The sequence below is a fragment of the Tachysurus vachellii genome, chromosome 7, assembly GCF_030014155.1.
Source record: "Tachysurus vachellii isolate PV-2020 chromosome 7, HZAU_Pvac_v1, whole genome shotgun sequence".
NCBI lineage: Eukaryota > Metazoa > Chordata > Actinopteri > Siluriformes > Bagridae > Tachysurus > Tachysurus vachellii.
In genome coordinates, this window is record NC_083466.1 from 20046952 (window position 1) to 20069776 (window position 22825).

Consider the following 22825-nt stretch of genomic DNA (forward strand, 5'->3'; position numbering starts at 1 on the left):
TCACCACACTGAAGCAGACATCCAATTCACTTCGTTTAATGGCTGACTGGAAGTAGGGTAAAACTAAAAAAAAGAATGACAATGAATTTAAGCTAATTAATTAAAGTTGTTTACATGACATGAGAATCAAATATGTATTTATGAATAAAACATATCACACAACTAACATTTAAAGCTCTTTGAGTTCCAAGGTGCACGTTTTAAAGCAATATATATTTAACACGTTGTCTGTACTGTAAGTATTTGAATTTCAAATTGAAATGAACTCTTAGGACAAAATGTAAAATACTGACAAATATAGTTATATAACCTTTTAACGTGACTCAACATACCAACAATGCCTTCGAAAGAACATGAAATGTAGCAGATGAATTACGATTAGCAGAGCTGCAATGAGGGCTTGATGGCTTCCTATAAACAACTGACGAACTAGTCTGGCGCTGATGACATCATCATTACGTGACGATCTCTTAAAGGAGCCAGCACACATTAATTATATCACATAACACAACACAATTTCACTGCAAAATATTTTTTACTTATAAGATTACAATAAACCAAATAAAATTCTACTAAATTATTATTATTATTATTATTGTTGTTGTTGTTGTTGTTGCTGTTGTTGTTGTTATATTATTTCTAAACATTTTTTACTGTTTTTTTTTACTGCTTTCAAGCTGGAAATACTTTAAAATAGTGACATTTATTTCTAGATTCTATTATTTCTTATTATTTCTATAACAAAACTAAGTCTATATTTCATGAAGATTATATTAGTTTATTGTAATCATAGTAATCACTAGATCATTTCGACTTTGTTCAAGATATTCTCACATGCTAAGATTTGCTAAGACATTTGCAGTGTTTATACTGTATTATATTATAAATTATATTATTTTATTGGATAGATCTAATATAATCAGACAAGGCCATATAATCACTCTAATTATACACTCGTAGCTCACCATATATAAATATATAGAAGTTTTACACTGAGTACAATCTAGTAAGAGTGTTTTGTCTACAAGCTCAACTGGTTTCCCCTTCAGGTTTATCTGTCTTGTCTGAGAGTTAATAAGTTCGACACAGATCAGGTATAAATTCTATTCTTTATGTTGGTTGGTCTATTAAAAGAAATCTTTATGTACGAGCTGTTGAGGTTATAAGGTGCTAAAAGGCCCAGTAGTGGCTCTCCAGATGTCCTGAGGCTTGAAATCTTGAGGTCTTCTTAACCAGCACACTACTGTAGTCATTGTGTTGCAAAATGGAATTGGAAAGAGTGAGCTGACCAGAGCACCAGCCTTGATTATTAATAAGCTGTGTGGGTCGAGGACAATGAAGGAATCCATCATGCTGTAAAAAGTGGTGTTCCACAGTGCCAGAAAGAGACGAGAGAGGAATTCAGTCATGTTTCAGAAGAGACAACGCTGTAAAGGCACAATAATCAGATGCACCTTTATCGTCAACATCAACATCATTAGCTGAATACGGTTGCCATCTGATACACACACAGACACACACACAGGGTATATGAGCCAAGCCCAAGCTGTATCGAAGCCAGAAAAGATTGAATAGAGAGGGCCTGAGTAATTGAATTGGAGCAGGTTATATGAGCCTCCATGTCTACAGGTTACACTCGGGGAAATGAAGTCACACTGGGGCTCACTACACAGAGTCGTAAGCAGGGAAGAAATGTCAGAACAGAATGAATGAACAGATTCTCTCTCTCTCTCTCTCTCTCTCTCTCTCTCTCCTCACACACACACATACAAACATGTATATGTTGAAGCACAGCTTTCCTGTGCTGTTCCACTGGAATTATTAATTCATTCATTCATTCATCTTCTACCGCTTATCCGAACTACCTCGGGTCACGGGGAGCCTGTGCCTATCTCAGGCGTCATTGGGCATCAAGGCAGGATACACCCTGGACGGAGTGCCAACCCATCGCAGGGCACACACACACTCATTCACTCACGCAATCACACACTAGGGACAATTTTCCAGAGATGCCAATCAACCTACCATGCATGTCTTTGGACCGGGGGAGGAAACCGTAGTACCCGGAGGAAACCCCCGAGGCACGGAGAGAACATGCAAACTCCACACACACAAGGTGGAGGCGGTAATCGAACCCCGACCCTGGAGGTGTGAGGCGAACGTGCTAACCACTAAGCCACCGTGCCCCCCCCCACTGGAATTAAATAAAGACAAATATAAACACTGCATATAAGTAATGAATTTTTCACACTCTGCTACTGGAGTCATGCTTTTTTCCTTCGGATGAATCACATCACAGTTAAACGTGTAGGTTTCTACAGGGCATCCCACAAGGGAAATTAACACTTTTTAGCAAAACAGAACATCTTCTACACGACTGCCATTTCTTTGTAAACACACACACAGTCGTCTCTCCCACTCATGATGAACTTGTGTTTACACAACTGCTGTTATTCATGTAATTGCACTTCGAATGTGTTCCTTTTATGATCTTTGTGCTATATTGGTATATATATGACATCTTTCTAAAAAGGTGTTTATTACCCTGTGTGTGTGTGTGTGTGTGTGTGTGTGTGTGTGTGTGTGTGTGTGTGTGTGTTTATGGCACACTGAATACTGTGCCATAATGTTATGCTGTGTGTTGTGAGCATTTACAGCCAATAAGAAGCTATTTGATTTTTCACTCTAACTGTATGTTAGTATAAGAATATACTAACTAAATGAGCTGAATAAGAGTGGCCACAGATTACTGTTAAAAATGTCATTTTTTATAAATGTATATATACATTTTCATAAGAATGCACAATTTAAATCTCTATCTCATTCATTCATATTTAATTCATTTCTATTTTAATCAATAACACGATCTAAAGTGTTTCCCTAAAGTGAAATCTTTCTTTGTTAACTTCACTGATGGAGTAAACTAAAAGAGAGATGCGTGTGTGTGTGTGTGTGTGTGTGTGTGTGTGTGTGTGTAAGATATAGATAAATGCATGTAAGAAAAAACACCCATGTGTGTTTGTTTCTAAGTGGTTATGGGATCTATGGCTTGCCATGGCCCAAGTCTCAGTAATGAGGCAGAGGAAGTGTGAGTGGGTGGTGTGGGTTGTCTCAGGAGCTGCTGATTGATCACATGGGTCACACATTGTCTGTGTGTGTGTGTGTGTGTTTTGAGGCACTGCCTGGTCATTTGAGAACACTTTCTGATTGAGCTCGCTGCAAACTGCACATGATAAATCATTACAACTTAGCTGGCTTAGAGCCGGCACTTCAGCTCGGGGAGTTTCATTTCTGTAATGGTGTCTAACATCCGCTGTGTTTATTACCTACACCAACCTTGCATGTACACCTTTTTATAAATTTTCATTCTGAAGCCTTTCGGTTGCTAAGCACTATTTATAACCTCCATCTCCTGTGTCAATCAGCGGAAAGGGAGCGGCACTGAGAACATATTATTTGGTTGGTGTAGATTCTCACTCTACCCAGTACAGCGATGACACTGACATGCTGGTGTGTAGAGGTGCTATTAGTACCTTTAAACACCCTAAACAAACTGTGAGCTTTAGAAACATGTTCACTAACCAAGAAGCAGAGCTGCTGTGGTGAGAAACCACCTCTGATCAGCAGAGGTGATGGCATGAGAGGTGGCATGAGCACACACTGCGTCAGAGGGATAATTTGTGATACACCAACAAGCTAGATTAAGGAAGTAGATGTTTCTAATAAAGTGTAAGAGCAGAGCAATGCAACTGCTGTGTCATTAAAGAACATCCTGTTGTTGTTCTCTCAACTGCTCCCTTTAGGGGTCACCACATCTGAGTTGATTTAATACAGGTTTTAAACCGGATGCTCTTCCTGATGCAGCCATCTCTTTATTACTTGTATAGAGCCCAGTGGCTGGGTTTGTTCCCTTCCCAGGTAGCAGGAGCAGTGTGAGAGCAGTGTGACAGCAGTGTGAGAGCAGTGTGACAGCAGCATGACAGCAGTGTGACAGCAGTGCGAGAGCAGTGCGAGAGCAGTGTGGAGGATCCTTAACCGCTAGACCACAAGGAAACAATGTCTTAGTCTGCTTAATGAAATGAATTCACAATCACACACAAAGGTACAAACAGGAATAGTTACACTGTATCCTCTCATTTAGCTCTGTGTGTGTGTGTCTCTCTCTTTGTGTGTGTGTGTGTGTTTGTGTGTGTGTGTTTGTGTGTGTGTGTGTCTCATGAGTTGATTTACTAATACATCAATAATCTGATATGTATATGTACAGAGAAGCAGTATGTGTGTGTGGGTGTGTGCATATACATACTGTCAGACTTAGCAGCTGTTTCTACTAATAAGGCTTATCTATTAAGATTGGAGAGAGACAGACAGAGAGAGAGAGAGAGAGAGAGAGAGAGAGAGAGGAGAGAGAGAGAGAAAGAGAGATAAAGAGAGAGATAGGAGAGAGAGAGAGAGAGAGAGAGAGAGAGAGAGATGTTTTGGAAAATATCTTATGTTAATAATCATGGTAATAAAGTACTTCCTGTCCCGCTCTATCTGCCTGGCCTATTCAGAGGTGTTAACATGTACAGTTTAACTGTAGCACTTAGAATGCGAACCTCACATGAACCATTTGTGCATCACATGAAACTGTACTGTTCAGATAAACATCAATCAATCCAAACATGAATATAATTCCATTTGCTTCTGTTTGTGGTTACTTTTACTTTACTTTGGTTACTATTATATTATTTAGCACTGACTTGATCTCTAAGCTCTCCGCTGTGAGCCAGTAGAAACCATGTGCTGAGCTCTCTGTGGATTTTACTAAAGAAATCAAATTAAGAATAGCAGTCACACCAGACTCGCTGATTTCTTATTGTTGCTTGGTGCAGGTCTAAATTCTTTTTTTTTTTTTGCTTCTCATACACGTGAGGGTTTTTGTAGTAGAATTCTATGGGGTCAGAATTGTTTCGTTATTCTGAATAAATATACTATGATCCACAAATGTGAAACTCTTTATATTTATTTGTGGATCATAGTATATTTATTCAGAATAACGAAACAATTCTGACCCCATAGAATTCACCTTGTTGTTGTTGTTGTTGTTTTATCCTTACCTACAGGGGTTGTATTTGTTGTATTTGACACTTTTCTCTAAAGCCACAAATGGTGTCGGATATGTTTCCTAATTTCCCCGTTTAGTTCTCATTCAGTTCAGCAGTGAACCAAAGCATGATAGAAATCCTCCTAAAGATGCCTCCTAGCATCTTTTTCAGGTGTTCATACATTAAAGTCTGCTTTAAACCCTATATAAATAAGACAGATGTAATACAGACCAGTTGAACTCAAAGAAAGTTTGGCTTCTATCATTTTTGAAAACTTTTATACAGGCTACACACAGAAGCGAGAGCTGTGGATGTCATTACACACCCATTAGAGGGAAGTGACACCAATGACTTGCTTATGTGAGCACGGAATCTCTTCCCCATCTGAATATTACTCTGACTGCACTGTCCACTCCACCTCTTCTCTTCTGACCCCATGACTGACTCCATACCTGACAACAGCCGTGTGATTATTATTATTCAGCTCACTGTCACTATCAGCTGCTGCTGTTCTGTCACATTGCTCTGCTCTTATTGTACGCTGAAACAGTCCGGCTCGTGCTATTAATAACTCAGTCTGCTATTAAAAACACGTCCTATTATCTAACTCATGCTGTTACTCAGGGATGACGCTCTTATTGCACTTTTGTAATTATATTTACAAGACGAACCTTTGTGCACTTTTTTGCTTGTTTGTTTAACCTGTTCGACCAGAGGCCTGTTTTCTGTCTGTTCATTTAGCGCTTGGTGTTGGAATTGTGTTTTGTAGGTGGAAATGCTCTTTGTAGTCTTATAGCTGAGTTCCTTCCTGTACGTCTGCTATGCTGCATGTGCAGATACATTCAGGTTTTGTATGGTTAAGGAAGCATTTATCATTTCTGTCCTGGCTCGGGTGTCCTTTTCCTCTTTTAATTCAGATGAGCCTCTCTAACATATTGATTTTATTTTAAAGTGTTGAATTTGTGATGTGTGTTTTTTTGCTTATAAAACTCAGCAATAGATAAAGTGTCTGTCTGTCGGTCTGTACATACTGCATATCTGTCTGCACTCTGTTTCAGTAACTTCATTCCATATTAACATAATAAAGATGTTAGTCCTACTTTGTGTGTGTGTGTGTGTGTGTGTGTGTGTGTGTGTGTGTGTGTGTGTGTGTGTGTGTGTGCACTTTCTCCATTTGCACTTAAATCGCGGGCAAAGCTTTAAAAGTGCAACCAGATCAGCAGGTGGAATGTCATCCTCAACCTTCATTGCGCTTGCCTCCTTTTCTCTGTCCATCTCTACGCTTCAAAGAAGCACTACATGTTGGAAAATATGCCCTGGGGTCTCTAATTTCTCTCTCTCTCTCTTTCTCTCTCTCTCTTAGTTAGGGATTATGAGAAATCAGAGGCAGATTTATGAGGCACACTGGAAGCAATCAGTCACAGTAGCACAAAGAGAGGGCAATCTCTGCTATACAAGCATTATCACTCTGACCCACATCTTGTGTGTGTGTGTGTGTGTGGGTGCGTGCGTGCGTGTGTGTGTGTGTGTGCGTGTGTGTATGTTTAATTTAGGTGTCTTTATTTAAGAGAAAAATACCCAATATATCAGCATTCACGAGCCTTTATGATAATAAATAATCCAATTTCAGATCTCAGTTCCTCAGTTCTTAGGAAATCATATTTACAGCCATGATTCCTGAATTATTAACTGTCACTGGTGTACAATAGCAAAACATCTCATTTTTATTGTATCCTTCAGGAAGCACCACAGAAATGGTGCATTCATGAGTAACATTTTCAGGTAACGATTGATGTGACCTATCAACACACACACAGGCCATGTTTTATCTGGCATTACACTGGCATTCAGCATTCTAGCCTCAGGATAGTGACATACCCGAAAGAAGCCCCACAGAATATGTGGCTGTCTGTGTTATAAAAGATCCTGGTGTATACTTTTCATGGAATGTGGCAGAATGATGGTTTTGAAAGGGGTGAGAACTGAAGGACATACCAGCAGTGTGTTGCCAGGTTAAGGCATGGTTATGGACTTCTTTTAAAAAGTTACAGTATTAGAAGCAAATCATATTCAAAATGTTTTGAGTCGTATTTCAGACCAGAAGTGTAGCAAGGGATTATTCAAGTATTCAGCTCATTTAAGACAGCTTTTTAAACTCTAGTAAGTCTGAATAAATAAACAAGCAGCAGTGAAAGAGGCATATATGTGTCAGGGTGAGATGTTGGTTGTAGTGTTTGTAGTAAAGGTGATCACATCTGAATGTTCCTCCAAATGATGCTCCTAGATATCGCACGGTGATGCAGGCAGCTGTGTGATACTGTTAGTAGTCCTGGACATGGACAGGTCTCCGAACGAAAAGACAAGGTGGTTAGGAGTTGTGTTTGGAAGCCTGCCAACACTACAGCATACAACCTGAAACCACCACACCTTTCTCATTCAGAAGTCGACGTTTTGCTCTGAAACCGTTCTTCCTTTAAAGTGTACGTCCAGCTTAAATGAAAACCGAAGAGAGATATTGCTTTTTTTTGCTTTCTGTTTTTGGATTTATTTTTGTTTTGAAAAAATGAATTTGAATTTCAGAAATGGATTTCATAATTTGAGAAACAAAATAATATGAAAATAATGACAGAACTTTGACTTTTGAAGGTTTTAGAGCTATTTGCTTGTACCTTTTACTTACTTATGCTTTTTTTTATTTTTAGCTTTCAGTTTCTAGGTCTTTAGAACATTTTTCTTCGTTGCTGGTGGAGAGGTTAGTTTTTGTCTACAGTCAGTACTACAACATGATGGTTTCAGCTATGGACTGACAGACTTGATCCACATCATCTAAATGGCTCTCAGGCCTTACGCTGCTTCCACACATACTGGAAAACCTGGAAATTAATAGAGTTTATAGCAACTTGTTTTTAGTTTTTGAACATCTGTCAGCTATGTCGTGTCCTGCTGTGTGTCATTTATTCATTTATGTAAACTATGAGTCATTTGCAGACGAACCCATGAACAACCGTTGTCATGTATGTATTGTAATATAAGTCATGGAATATGATTTTGTTTAGGTAAAAAAAAGAATTGAGTGGTGGTTCATCCCCAGTCACCAGATGGCCATGTTTAAAGTGGAGCTGTGAAGAATATTCATAATGAATAAATAAACAAATAAATAAATGCCAGGAGATATACAGAGACAAATAGCTGATAACACCACAGTAAGAGTCTATAAATTAAATAAGGTAAGTTGGGGTTTAGTTTTTATATATAATAGGGTCCAAAAGTTTCATGTTCAGCTCCATTTCTAATCTCAGTGCCTTGCGACATGCTAAATTTAGTTCTAATAGATTGAGAACAGATGGAGCATGGGCTATTATCTGACACATTAAAGCTCAAATAAGAATCCTGGTGTTAGTAATAAGCCAGCTCAAAATGTCACACTGTGTTATGAGACAGTTGATGTATATAGAGTGTGTGTGTGTGTGTGTGTGTGTGTATGTGCGCAGGCGTAGTGCTCTGTATAAAGAGATTAACCTGCTAAGCCCCATATGGTTCTGGGTGCTGCCATGCTGCCAGAACTCTGAGCACGGATATTTTATGCCCACTCAGGAAGTGACATGCCGCCTCTTTACAGCCGGGCAGTGTGTGCTAAGTGTTTGAAACAGACCATAGGGGTGTGTGTGTGTGTGTGTGTGTGTGTGTGTTGTGCTGGCAGCTTCATCTTTGACAGTGCCCAGTCAAGGGGAACTTGGCCTGTTGCTATGACAACCCTGCAAGCCATCAGGCTGTCATGGAGCTCTGCGTTGTGTCATCTGTGACTGAGCGAGTATATGTATATATATATATATATATATATATATATATATATATATATATATATATATATATATATATATATATATATATATATATGTATATATATATATATATATATATATATAGATAGATAGATAGATAGATAGATAGATAGATAGATAGATATGTATCTGTGTGTATGTGTGTGATGTGTGAGTGTGTGTACCATCACTCTACACATGTAGACCTGTTTGTATAGATGTTTGACCCTGTCTTGTCATGTGTGTTGTGTGTGTATTGATGTGCAGTAGAGCTCATCCAGAAAAGGCATTTACAAATGACTGCAGTATTCTCCGACTCCCAATGCAAACTGCTTCTGCTGCCCCCTAGTGGCTGAGAGAGATACTAATGCTTTATCTATGCTTACAGAGATTTTAACAGGTTACAGGTTCTGCTAGTTTGGGGAGTGACATTACTTACCTGATAATATTAATGAAAATAAACATATCGGTATGTATGTGCAGTCGGCTGGGTGAACGAAACACAAATAGGTGGATGAAAATTCCATTTTGTGCTTAAGCAAGAGACATAACATCAAGACATAACATCTTGTTTTTTCTTGCACCTATGGGGTGGAATGAACCTCCCCAAGATGTCCAAGCAGCTGAGTCACTGGCTGCCTTCAAATTATGTCTAAGCTCTTGTTTTTATTAAATAATAAAAGTTAAGTTTTCAGTGTTTAAGATTTTTTTTTTAAAATTAATTAAACAGAGGTGAGCCAGTATCTATATCTGAACTGATGGAGATTTCAAATGGAGACTTTTGTGTGTAGCTCTGATGTCTCTAAAGTGCCATAAATGTCAATAAAAACATATAGAGACAATGTCAAGCCTTGGAAGAGACTTTGCTACTTCAATTATGACCTCTGAGACATCCATTACTCCACTGTGGGGTTAATGCTGACTTAATAAATGATGTTAAATGACATTCTAGTGTTGTATGTATTTTGTAGCTATCAAATGCGTTCAATTATGAGAGAGTATGAGTATGAGTTTTTTTTTGGAAAGAAAACAACCAAGAACCTCAAGGATGCACCACTTCTCATTTATAAACTGCATGAGCACAGCAGTGGAGTTTGATTCATAAATTAAACAAACAGAGATAAATAACTGATGACACCACAAGGAAAGTGTGTGAATAAAAATCCTGCCAATCAAACTATAAACTTTGAGATATCCATTACTCCAGGACACTTATGCATATCTAAATCTATAGCACTTATCCTGAGCGACTTACATTTTATACAACTGAGCAATTGAGGGTTAAGGGCCTTCCTCAGGGGCCCACGAGCGGCAACTTGTTGGATTTGAACTCAAAACCTTTCAATCAGTGGTCTGACAACATACTGTAGCCACTCGGCTACCACGTCCCCCACAGCTAATTCTACATCTGGTTCAAGCTAGCCTGACCGCATACCTTCATGTATGAGGAAATACTGTACAGAGCATCTAGGAAGCAGTGATGTCATTATGTAAATGTTTATTTCACAGCAAAGTGCAAGAATAACATGCTTTTATATATATTGGATTTCTTTTCCTCCTTTCTGTTTACCCCAGAATCTGATCTATAGACTGAACAGACCAGTAATTAATAATAAGTGAGAGCTGAGGGAAGAAATCTGTTGCAAGGAAGAAACAGGTTTATAAAGAGAAACAGAAACAGAGAGAGTTAAAGAGAGAAGTAGAGGTAGAGATGTTAGACATATTGATTATGCTCATTCCTGATTCCTGTGTGTGTGAGAGAGAGAGAGAGAGAGAGAGAGAGAGAGAGAGAGATGTGTACTTAAAAGGATGTGCTGTTTCAGTCCTGTCATTAGTTTCAGTCATTGTCTGACAGGAGCAGACAAGACCAAGCAGACAAGCAGACAGCCGCAGCAGCACATCAGACTGTGTGTGTGTGTGTGTGTCCTTGTGCTTACTCAGCCTCTTGTACAGTACTTTTTTGTTATGTCCCTTAAGTTGCTTAAACATATCACATCATATCAAATCTATTATCCAAGGCTAAACACACAATGCACACTAGACTTCACACGTCTGTCAAAAGCCTAGAAATTCCCCACAGTAGATTTTTAAATGACAAAGCGTGTGATTAACAGATGTGTCTCTGGTGAATAAATGTCAGATTGTGTGTAAATCACAAGCATTTTAAATCACTAGATTACTAAAGTAGATTATGTGTAAGGAAAGGGAAAAGCTTCTATATATTTTAGTGAGCAACTTTTTTAGAAATTGTGTTAAAATTGGAAAATGGCTTTATGGTGTTAAGCAGGAAATACTCTAATTAATTCCTAGTTTAAAGGCTTTTCTGGATTATATATCTTTAGGGGAAAGTGATTGTTATTTTAATGTGATTGTGACTCTAAGATCTACTAAATATTTCTAATTGAAATCTTAATGACGTTTAGATCAGACTTTTATTTCTGAGATATATTCTAAAAGAAAAACAAGCACGAGCAGATCAATACATTTGTATACTCAACATTTAAGAGAAATATTAATCAAAATAACATAAAAACACCATTGCATCAGTGTTATTTAGTACAATTTCAGCTAACTTTGTAAATAAGCATGTTTGATTTATTTGAATATATAAGACATTTTATATATAAGTGTTTTGTTTATGGTATTTCTGGTCATTTTATATTTACACAAAACAGACCAAGAGTAGTGTGGAAATATGTGATTTCAGAAACACGGATCATTTAAAAAAAAACAAACAAGCTTTCCTCTTATTTTAAATCATGCACTTATTCCAGATTGCAAAAGTTTGTGCTCAAAAGCATAAAAGGACTAATTATACCTTTGAGTTTTCTTTGTTAATCTCATGTAAGTAAGACAGTATAGCTGTTCTACTCCTTATACGTTCCTCTTACCAGCCTTGTAAAACCAGTTTACCTGCTTTTATTTATAGCCTTTCTGCTTTCACACTCGAGTGTGTGTGTGTGTGTGTGTGTGTGTGTGTGTGTGTGTGTGTGTGTGTGTGGAGCGACTCAGTGGGAGGTCCCAGGTACGAGAACAATCCTAAACTTTACCTATTCACCTGGCAGATGAATAGTTGTTTCTTAAGAGGGTGTGTGTGCTCAGAAGAGGAAGTCAGAGTGAAAGTTTGTCTGTGTGAGAGTGTGGTTGTTGGCTAGAACATGGCCATGGCCAGGCTGTGTCCGGGTGGTGTGTGCTGCCTCCCGCTAGCTTTCTCCTGTATTAGCGGGGTTCAGGGAGACCAGGGCCGGCTCAGTGAGGAGGATTTTCTAGAGCGCTGCTCTGGCAACACTACTCGCTCCAGCACAGAGAGAGACATTAACTTGAACACTGAGGTTAGAGCTGCATGCCGGTGGAACTGCTTCCATTCATTTTTATGGGTTCTTCTCTTTACAGAATGTGTGTGTATGGTGTGTGTGTAGCCTTGTACAGCTAAGAAGCTGTTGAAGCCTTGTGTGTGTTTGTGTTTCTGTGAAGCTGAGGAACAAAATGATGTTTTTTATTCCAAGTGAAGGGTTTTGTTTATATTCACTATCATGATTAAGTCAGTGAGAGTGTTTAGTGTTTATCGAGGTTGGCAGATCTCTTTCTCTGCACAGATCTGATTATAGTAGCATTAATGAAAAGCCCACAGGGACCAAGAGCAGCATGCGCACACACACACACACACACACACACACTTACTATCCTACAGTAAGTACCAACCATTGACATAATTATTAATGCAGTTAATTAATGTAATGCCCAGACAGTCCTAAATACCTATTAACCTTAATCTCTGTAACTAAAAGGAAACATTAACCTCTTTTAATTTTTAATTAAAACTTGTCTTTTTTTGTAATAAATAAATAAATAAATAAATAAAAAGAAAAGTTTTAGTAAAAACTAAGGTCACTTCTTGAGGCATTTGGTGTCCATCAAGACACAAAAAAAAAATACCGACTCATTCTTTCTCTCACACACAGACACAAATCTCAGAATGTTTCGCAGAAATGATCATAAACTCATTAAGAGTCTTAAAGCTAAGGTCAAAGATTCAGTACCTCTACGTACAAGTGACAAATGAAGAGCTATAGACCCGATAAAGTTCTACACCGTAGTAGGTAGTGCAGTAACTGCTGTATCCTCAGTGAATAATATAAAGACTTCCCTCTTCAGACAATATCTAGGATTAATCATATCTTCTGTTTCAATTCAACAGTTTATTTATTAGATATATTTTAAATTTCAGTCCTTTTTTCACGTTTCGTTATACGGGTCACGCTTGTATCCAGAGCCACATGAAAAACATGAGTAAATGTAGCTCCTCAAATATTATCAGCATAAAACCCCCTAGGATTTGGATTGCGGTGAGATGTGAACTAGGAAAGTCGGTTGGAATTCTTTAGCTGGATCTGTCGTACAAAACCAACACGCTGAAACACCACTAAGAATCGAACAGACTGCTTTAAGAAGCAGGAGGCATGGCTCTATCAGCTCTGACTGTTGGATTAAGTGGATTAGCACTAGAGCAGGATTAGCATTGATCACGTCTTGTTCCAGCTGCTGATCAGGTTCCTGGCCTTGTAGCTTTATTAACTGCTCTGCTAGCCTGTAACCATTCTCATGCATTAATCGAAACAGTGTTGAAAAGCAGTACATGATTTCTTTTCAGTGGAATGAGATATCAGTCAGATGCAGCAATAGACTTTAAATAAAACATTGTGGTCTGTCTGATATTAATCTAAGAGAGCTGATAATGGTTTGTTTAGCTTTTCATAACCAAGGCAGCAATTTGTTATGTAATGTTTAGCCTCTAGGAACACTGTATAGATCCATGTAGAACCTGAAAGCATCTACGACGCTCGTCTCACCTGGGGGCAGAGACACTCAGGTCAAATTCTGATGTGTTGCTTTTTCTGAGGGTGTGCATTCGTGGTGAACGGTAAAAGCTACAGAGTGCATTTTTATGCCAACCTTGAAGACAGACGAATGTGGAAGTCTCTTGTGCAGACTTCGTCTGTGCTGTTAAATGAATTTGCAGAAATGAATTATGGATTATGGATTATGGTCACAGATTCTCTCACTCAGCAGCTGGCTTGAAGTTGAATCAGTATCAGTTTTTCCAATCTCACTTTTTAAAGAGAGGGTTAGTTGGGGAAGTTATGACCTTATTAGCTTAATTACTAGCTGACGAAGACAGCTGATGAGACAATTGTCTAATTGTTTTGACCGTACTAAATAAGATATCATCGGTATCCACAGAACCACCACTGAGGGATCAGTTCTCCTGTTTGAGAGCTGAAAAAATAAAAATGGGTTAAATACTCAATAGTCATTCAGTAAGGCACTCCTATTATACTCCTATTCTATTCCTTCTAACAGAATCACAGAGAGACATATGCAATCTCATCGATCCAGCTGTTACCAGTAGACTTTTGTTAAATCTTGAAATACACAGAAAAAAAAACAACCTAAAAGCCCTACAATCTTTTCTGCGGAGTCTCGCAGAAAGGAAAGCATTGAATGTTTGCTATTTACTGTAATTCATTTACGGTTTTTAGCAGACATCCTTATCCAGAGCGACTTTTCTATCCAACTGAAGAATTGAGGGTTAAAGGCCTTGCTTATGGGCCCAGCAGCAGACACTTTGTGGACCTGTGCTTTGAACTCATGTCCTTTCGATCAGCAGTCCAAATTTAGCCCTAACTACTAAGCTACCACATCCCCGGTGAGAGATTTGCTTAGGATATGTGCTGCAGGTTTGTTGTGATTACTGTATGAATAGCTTGCTTGCTAATATCACTTGTTGCAGAGCATCAGTGCCAGACGATTAGCTGACATACCAGACAGCACTGTTTTCAGGTCTTAAGTAACTTAACACCAAGCCTGGCCCATAATTCAGAATGATCAGTGATTCATTGATTCATTGTGTAATTAAGTGTTAAGTCTATAATGAACTAAGAAATTTCTCTGACTTATTAGTTCCTCAGAAGCTCTTGGTTACATTATTCCACTCGACGGCAAACTGTTGTAGAAAGGACATTATTTACATTTAAATTATTTACTGTCCAGTGTCACCCAAATAAGGACGAGGTTCCCTTCTGAGTCTGGTTCTTCTTAAGGTTTCTCCTCATATCGTCTCAGGGAGTTTTTCCTCGCCTCAGGCTTGCTCATTAGTGATAGATGTTAGAGATAAATAGTAACTTAATATTTCTGTTTCTATACTTCTGTAAACAGACAATTTGAATTGTTAAATGTGCTATATAAATAAATTGAATTGAACTGAATTGAAAATCAGTGTTAAAGGAAATGGAACTGACTCTGATCCAGAGTTCTCCAACTGCACATGGGCTCAAAACTTTTTTCAGACATGTGAAGAGAACCCACAGAGATTGCATTTGCATATGGCCCAGAAATGTTAGTCAGGTTTGGTGTAGCTTCATGTCCAGGCTCATTAACATGAGCTCCGTGTCTAACAGCACCAGGGGAAATGTAACTCATAACATCATCACCGATCTCATTGAAATGCACCATGAGAAGATTCTTAAACAGCGTACAGTTCGAATGCAATGTTTTTTGTTGACTAGTGTGACAGTTGGATTGAATTGAACTGCAGTTGAATGTTACTTGGGTGATGAATCTCTCACAGGCACCAGATCATTTTGGACTTAAAAGCATCAGGGTTTAATTCAGACTAAATTCTCTGTAAGTGTTGTGACTGCAGTGCAACAGTCAGACAAAATCTTATTACAGACTGATCTGATTATGGTTACGTTATACAAAAAGAAATTTTTATTTTTTTTTTGCCAGAATTCAGCCTTAATGACAATCCACTCATATTAAAAAGCACCTTTACTGAAACCAGATAGAATATACACTTGTTCATTATTTATTTATTTTTATTTATTTTATCTTTTGGGGGGTATTTGCAGAGTGTCCATTTTGCAATAAAGAGCAATATATGTAAATGGACCCAAGTGTCATATTTTACTACAAATCTCATTCCCAGGGAGTAATACTTCTACACTGAGGTCAGTTAACTGGCAGTAACGTACACTTCATCAAATAATGCACATCAAGGTCAAGCCAAACTTGTATCACACGATCCAGGTGATTCAAACAAAGCCATACAGTCCAAGGAAGTGCAGACATCTCAGTACAATCCTGCACCAAAAAAGGAACCTGATTTGTTTTTTGTTTTTTTTGTTAAAGGTTCTGTTGGCTATTACCCTCTGCATATTAATGCACTTATTCACTGTGATTGTAAAGCTGTTGTAAAATTGTTGTCCTGCAACTTTAACCAGGAAATGTCCTCCAGGATTGGGTTTAGTTTTGTCATAGCAAATAGAAAATGATTCACAATGTTTCAGGTGTAGTTGACTGCATCTTTGATATTTGCCAAAATGAATGACACATAGTTTATCTATAACAAATCTTCTGATATACCGTATAGCCCAGTCCACACATAACATGCAGTCATAGTTATTTCTTTGTTGAAATATAAGCTGTGTGTTTAATATGCTCTTTGCCTGCAAGTTTGCCCCACCTTTTCCCCAGTCCACTGATTAAACAAATGACGTCTGTGTTTGCCAGCAACTCATTGGTGTTACCATGGTAACTGAAATAAGAGTGAGATAAGAGTGATCGGCTGACACGGAGCTATCGGAGTCCGATCCTTAGATGATTAGTTTGTGGTAACTTGTGTAGGGAACCTTGATCAGGAAAGGTGTGACACTCTTAAAGCCACTAGACCTTTTATAGCCAAGCACAACATTATAACACTGCCAGGTGGTGGTGTGTTGGGGTAGAAGTAAGTAATTAGTGTAGTCTAATGCAAATGATAGACAAATCCACTTAAAAAGAATTGAAGCAAGCTTCTTTCTGTGGCATGATATTTAATGCCAGTAGTGTTGCTTTAGCTTATATCTTTGGGGATGGGATAGAGGGGATGAGGCACAATAGTCTCAAAAATTAGTCACCATTTAAAAATAAACATGCTGAAATAACTGTAATGATATTTTTGTTCCATAAATTATACAAATTACTATCATTAGGTTTTAGTCAAACAGGTTCTGCTGCTGAGGAAGGCACACTGGATCAATGGTTAGCAAATTTGCCTTGCAGGGCAAACCCAGGGGTTTGGGTTTGCCTTGTCCCCTGGTATAGACTCCAGGCTCCTTGTGATCCTGTGTAGGATTAGCGGTACAGTCAGTGGATGGTTAGATGTTCTGTAACTGTATCATATCTGAGGACATTAGTAAAAGCTATTACCATGTCAGTCAAGTTTATAAATACAAGCAAGGAAAGCCTCTTAGCTAGCTGTTGAGAGGAGGTAAAAATACACAAACCTGAACAGGATACAAAGGGAATTGCCTGCTTCAATTTTAAGATTAATTATACATATGATCACTATGTAGGTTTACTTAATTCCCCAGTGCCCTTCCTTTATGCTAGTGATCATTTAGCATTTCATTGGCTTTCTCATTAGCAAATAAACCTGTCGATAGCTAACGCACATAGTATGGACATCTACGAGTCTGTTTTCGAAGAGAATCTAAGAGGAAACTAGCTGACTGTGCTAGCTGCTGCTAATAGCATTAGACATTGCTGGCTGTATCAAACTCTCTAAATGTCTCATATAGCCACAGGTTTACTGTCGTTATTCCCAAACATATTCCTAGTCATTTTAATTTAGCAGGGATGTTCCTGGCTGTAATAAAGTTTTGTTTCTTACAGCTTTATTGCCTTTGAACTGATTTCCTGTGTGAACTGTGCTTAGAGAACATAATTATATCTTATTTTTTTCCCTTTTTTTCTGACTTTAGGTTTGCCATTTTCTGTTGCTCATTGGCTGCTCTGATCATATTTATACTTGTGAATCTGTCTTATGGTAAACCCAAAGATTCATTCTGACTTTGGCTTTCGAGAATAATTACTCAAAGCTGTGTGCTAAGCAGCAGTTTAACAATCTACTCACATGTTCATACTGACAGTAGATGATGAGGATGTCTTCGACTTCTCTGTTACACTCACCCCCACACACACATAGAGACCGATTTAAATTTCCAATCATGCCTTACTGAGATCTCTCATTACTCAGGATTGCAGAAAACAATAACACACAAATGGAACTAATAAACTTTGTTGGACATTGCGGGATTGTAAGATTGAGCACCCTGGATGCTTTCGTAGATCAGAGGAGACAGAGAGAACATAGAGGAGAAAACGAGAAGGAGAAGGAAATGTTTGAAAGAATAAAAAGAGACGGAAATAAGTGCACAAAGGGTGAGGGCACAGAGGACAGAGAAGGAAGTGTAAAGATTAAAGGAGTTCAGTGCGTCACTCTGAGTCATCATCGAACGTCATGTGTGTGTGTGTGTGTGTGTGTGTGTGTGTGTGTGTGTGTGTCACATTGTATGCACTCTGTTTAATACACACTGCCAGTCAAATGTCTCATTGCAACTCTTTTAAAGAGTCTTTCCTACAATAGATTGTATAGTGTTGTTTTGTGTTGTGTTGAATTGTGTGTCAGTCTTTCCTACAATATTTTATATTAATGTGTGTATTTTTGTGTGCATTGTGGTGAATTGTGTTGTGTCCATGGAGGTGCATTTTATAAGAGGCCCCAGTCAAATTAGGTGAAAACAGAAACCCTCTGAAAATTGATACTGCAAAACAAAAGAGCTGCCTTAAAATGTTATCTGGATGTTATCAGTTCCCTTTGACCAAATACCTGCTGTACTGAAATTGTTCAATAATAATGTCGTTCCTTCCTGCAAGTGAGAAAGTTGTTCACAGCTTCAGGAATGTTGCCAAGTGGATTAAAACGTTCTACATTACTTTTAAGATGCGATAATGATATAAAACAGTAAGCACAGATCAGATCATAGTGTCTGCAGTAGAAATTGAATTTTCTATCTGTGCTCCTGTGGAATTTGCCTTTAAGGCATGCTATTTGGATATTCATCACACAGATTCATGTGCATCGGTTAGTCTCTATTCATTAACTCTCTCCTTCTTTCACTTGTCCTGTAGAAGAGTGTAAAGGAGGGCATCCTGTTAAAGCAGACCAGCTCCTTTCAGAGATGGAAGAGGAGGTACTTCAAACTAAGAGGCAGGACTCTCTACTATGCCAAGGACTCAAAGGTAATAGCGGTAATAACTCTTATCTTAATGGCACTCAGTTTGTCTGACCTTGTTTAATAACCTGATTCTTTTGTTGCAGTCCCTTATATTTGATGAGGTTGACCTTTCTGATGCCAGTGTGGCAGAGACAAGCACCAAGAACATTAACAACAGCTTTACAGTGAGCAAACACAGCTTTACAATGAGCACACACAGCTTTACAATGAGTGTATATAGTATTACCATGAGTACACACAGCTTTACAGTGACTACACACAGCTTTACAATGAGTGTGTATACAGTAGCTTTACAGCGTGTGTGTATAGCTGTACAGTGAGTGTGTATAGCGTTACAGTGAGTGTATATAACTTTACAGTGAGTGTGTATAGCTTTACAGTGAGTGTATATAACTTTACAGTGAGTGTGTATAGCGTTACAGTGAGTGTATATAACTTTACAGTGAGTGTGTATAGCTTTACAGTGAGTGTGTATAGCATTACAATGAGTGTATATAGCGTTACAGTGAGTGTATATAACTTTACAGTGAGTGTATATAGCTGTACAGTGAGTGTGTATAGCTGTACAGTGAGTGTGTATAGCTTTACAGTGAGTGTGTATAGCTTTACAGTGAGTGTGTATAGCTGTACAGTGAGTGTATATAGCTTTACAGTGAGTGTATATAGCTGTACAGTGAGTGTATACAGCTTTACAGTGAGTGTATATAGCTTTACAGTGAGTGTGTATAGCTGTACAGTGAGTGTATATAACTTTACAGTGAGTGTGTATAGCTTTACAGTGAGTGTGTATAGCTGTACAGTGAGTGTATATAGCTTTACAGTGAGTGTATATAGCTGTACAGTGAGTGTATACAGCTTTACAGTGAGTGTATATAACTTTACAGTGAGTGTGTATAGCTGTACAGTGAGTGTATATAACTTTACAGTGAGTGTGTATAGCTTTACAGTGAGTGTGTATAGCTTTACAGTGAGTGTGTATAGCTTTACAGTGAGTGTATATAGCTGTACAGTGAGTGTGTATAGCTTTACAGTACTCTTCTATATTTATTCAGTCTCTCAACTGCTTTCTTTATCTCACGCAGTCATGCGCTAAATCTCTTTCACCAATGCTTTACTAATTCTGCCTCTCTTTCACTAATTGCTTTCTCTTTCTTTCTCTTACTATGTACTTTCACTTTTTAACACCTCTTCACACACACTATCTCACTTCTTTAACCTGTTGTCAGGTGATCACTCCTTTCCGTAAGTTGATGCTATGTGCGGAGAGCAGAAAAGAGATGGAGGATTGGATCGGCGCTCTTAAGTCTGTACAGAAATGGGAGACATACGAGGTGGGTGCTTGAGCTTTGACCTTTATCCATGTTAGCTGTTATAGGTGTTGGACTCTGCTTTCTGTTGTCAGAAATACAACAGTTGGATTTCACTATCAGTCCACTGACTTTTCTTACATACACATCGGTACTGTATGTGCGACGTGTGTGTTTTTTTTTAATCTCAGATGATGTTTATTTGAGTGTATCGTGATCAAGTGTGTGCTGTGTGTGATCTCAGGCCAGTCAGTTTAATATGGAACACTTCTCCGGGATGCATAATTGGTATGCATGCTCTCATGCTCGCCCTACATTCTGTAACGTCTGTCGGGAGGCACTGCCTGGAGTCACCTCTCATGGCCTGTCCTGTGAAGGTAAACACTTAAGCAACAGTTTAACCAGCAGCACAAACAGCAGCACAAAACAAGTACACTCCAGTCATTATGCTCTCTTTAACTAGTTTATTGCTGCATCACTGGTCCTTCTGTGCATCTTTCATTCTATGTAATCTTTCACTATCTCATTCTGTGTGTTACAGTGTGCAAGTTTAAAGCTCATAAGCGCTGTGCTGTCCGATCCACTAACAACTGTAAGTGGACCACTCTGGCTTCCATAGGAAATGACATCATGGAGGATGAGGATGGGGTAAGGTTATATTTTTGATTGGATGTATCTTTTTGTTAGTGTCATTATGGATTCAGAAGATAATAATTAAGAAACACTATGTGTGTGTTTGTGTGTGTCCAGGTGTCCATGCCTCACCAGTGGCTGGAGGGCAACCTGCCGGTCAGCGCTAAGTGTGTGGTGTGTGATCGGACCTGTGGCAGCGTGCGTAGGCTGCAAGATTGGCGCTGTCTTTGGTGTAAAGCCATTGTAAGTGTTCTGGACTTTGAATGATAAACAGCATTAAGACTAGACCTCATAACGATCAGTGAAATCATTGTAACATACTATTAATATTTTGCTAATTAATATAATAATACCATGGATAACAATATTTTCTGCAGTTTTTAACAACTAGTTATTTATTATATTTTTTCTGATACATAGTTTTTAATGTAAAAACATGTATTTGTATGTGTATATGATTATATGTATGTCTTTTAGCCTTTGACACATATGTAAGTAAGACCATTCACGCCATGTGATCTCTGTGTATGTGTGTGTTGTGTGTGTGTGTGTGCAGGTACACAGTAGCTGTAAGGAGCAGTTGGGGAAGGTGTGTCCGCTGGGTCAGTGTAAAGTGTCCATCATTCCTCCCACAGCTCTCAACAGCATTGATTCAGATGGTAAGCATTTTCTGGCTGCATCCGAACCACATGTTTCCATCCAAAAATTCATTTTGTTGTTAATTTAACATTTATTTGAACACAAATAACCTTTAAAGTTTAAACCAGTCATTTGAAACTTTCAGAATTAAGGACATTTACCTTTTATTTTTAATATCGCGGCACATATATGACTATACTGTATCTACACACTACTGATGAACGGAAGGAAAGATTTCAGGATTTTACATACAAAAATAACCCCACATTGTTAGAGCCAGAAGTAGAGCAATATCAGAAGTGACTTCTCTCTCATACACTTGCAGACTATATATGAAAGTGTGAAGCAATCAGCTGATGTTGCTTTTTAATATTTTTGTAAACTTGCTACTGACATTTGAATATGCGATTTTTCTCACATGTTGGTGGAATTTAGACTATCATATTTGTTCTTTGCGGAGTGAAAAAAAAAACCCACTCCAAAGCTGCCTAGATACCAAACATGCCGTACATTCTAAATCAGTCTCTAATGCACGTCTCTCTGCAGGTTTCTGGAAAGCCACGAGTCCGTCCTGCTCCAGTCCTCTGCTGGTGTTGGTGAACAGTAAGAGTGGTGATAACCAGGGAGTGAAGTTCCTGCGCAAGTTTAAACAGCTGCTCAACCCTGCACAGGTCTTTGACCTCATGAATGGAGGACCACAGCTGGGGTGAGACTTAGGACATGTTTCATTTTTAATTACACAGAAGCCTGTGGCACTGTTATAAACAGAACCACTTGGAGACTATGGTGTCACATTTAAACTGCTGTTGTGGCAGTCAGTTTTAAGCTCCGGTCTCCAACATCTGATGTCTCCAGCAGGAAGGAATTAGTCTTAAATCTAATAATGAAGTTAGAAATTATACCTAAGGCTTTCATGTTAGGGATAAAATATAAAGTAAATTTTACACTTTGTAATTTTTATTCTGATCTTTCATATTTCTGTAAAGCTTCTTTGAAACAATGTCTATACAAATAAAACTAAATGGAATTTGAGTCTGTATTTGTGTGTGTTTGTGTGTGTGTGTGTGTGTGTGTGTGTGTGTGTGTGTGTAGACTCCGCCTGTTTCAGAAGTTTGTGACATTTCGTATCCTGGTATGTGGGGGTGATGGCAGCGTTGGTTGGGTTCTGTCTGAACTGGATAAACTGGGACTGCACAAACAGGTTTGAAATAATAAGCAAC

The 22825-nt window shown here is 38.4% G+C and overlaps 1 protein-coding gene across 1 annotated transcript in view; it reads left to right on the forward strand.

Annotated features, from left to right (window-relative positions):
* Positions 1 to 22825, forward strand: part of si:dkey-172j4.3 (diacylglycerol kinase delta) — an 83776-nt gene that overhangs the window by 41060 nt on the left and 19891 nt on the right. The window contains 9 exon segments of the mRNA XM_060874818.1: positions 18920 to 19030; positions 19110 to 19190; positions 20253 to 20357; positions 20578 to 20710; positions 20875 to 20981; positions 21084 to 21209; positions 21523 to 21625; positions 22152 to 22311; positions 22698 to 22806. Of these exon segments, the coding sequence (XP_060730801.1) occupies positions 18920 to 19030; positions 19110 to 19190; positions 20253 to 20357; positions 20578 to 20710; positions 20875 to 20981; positions 21084 to 21209; positions 21523 to 21625; positions 22152 to 22311; positions 22698 to 22806 (1035 nt within the window).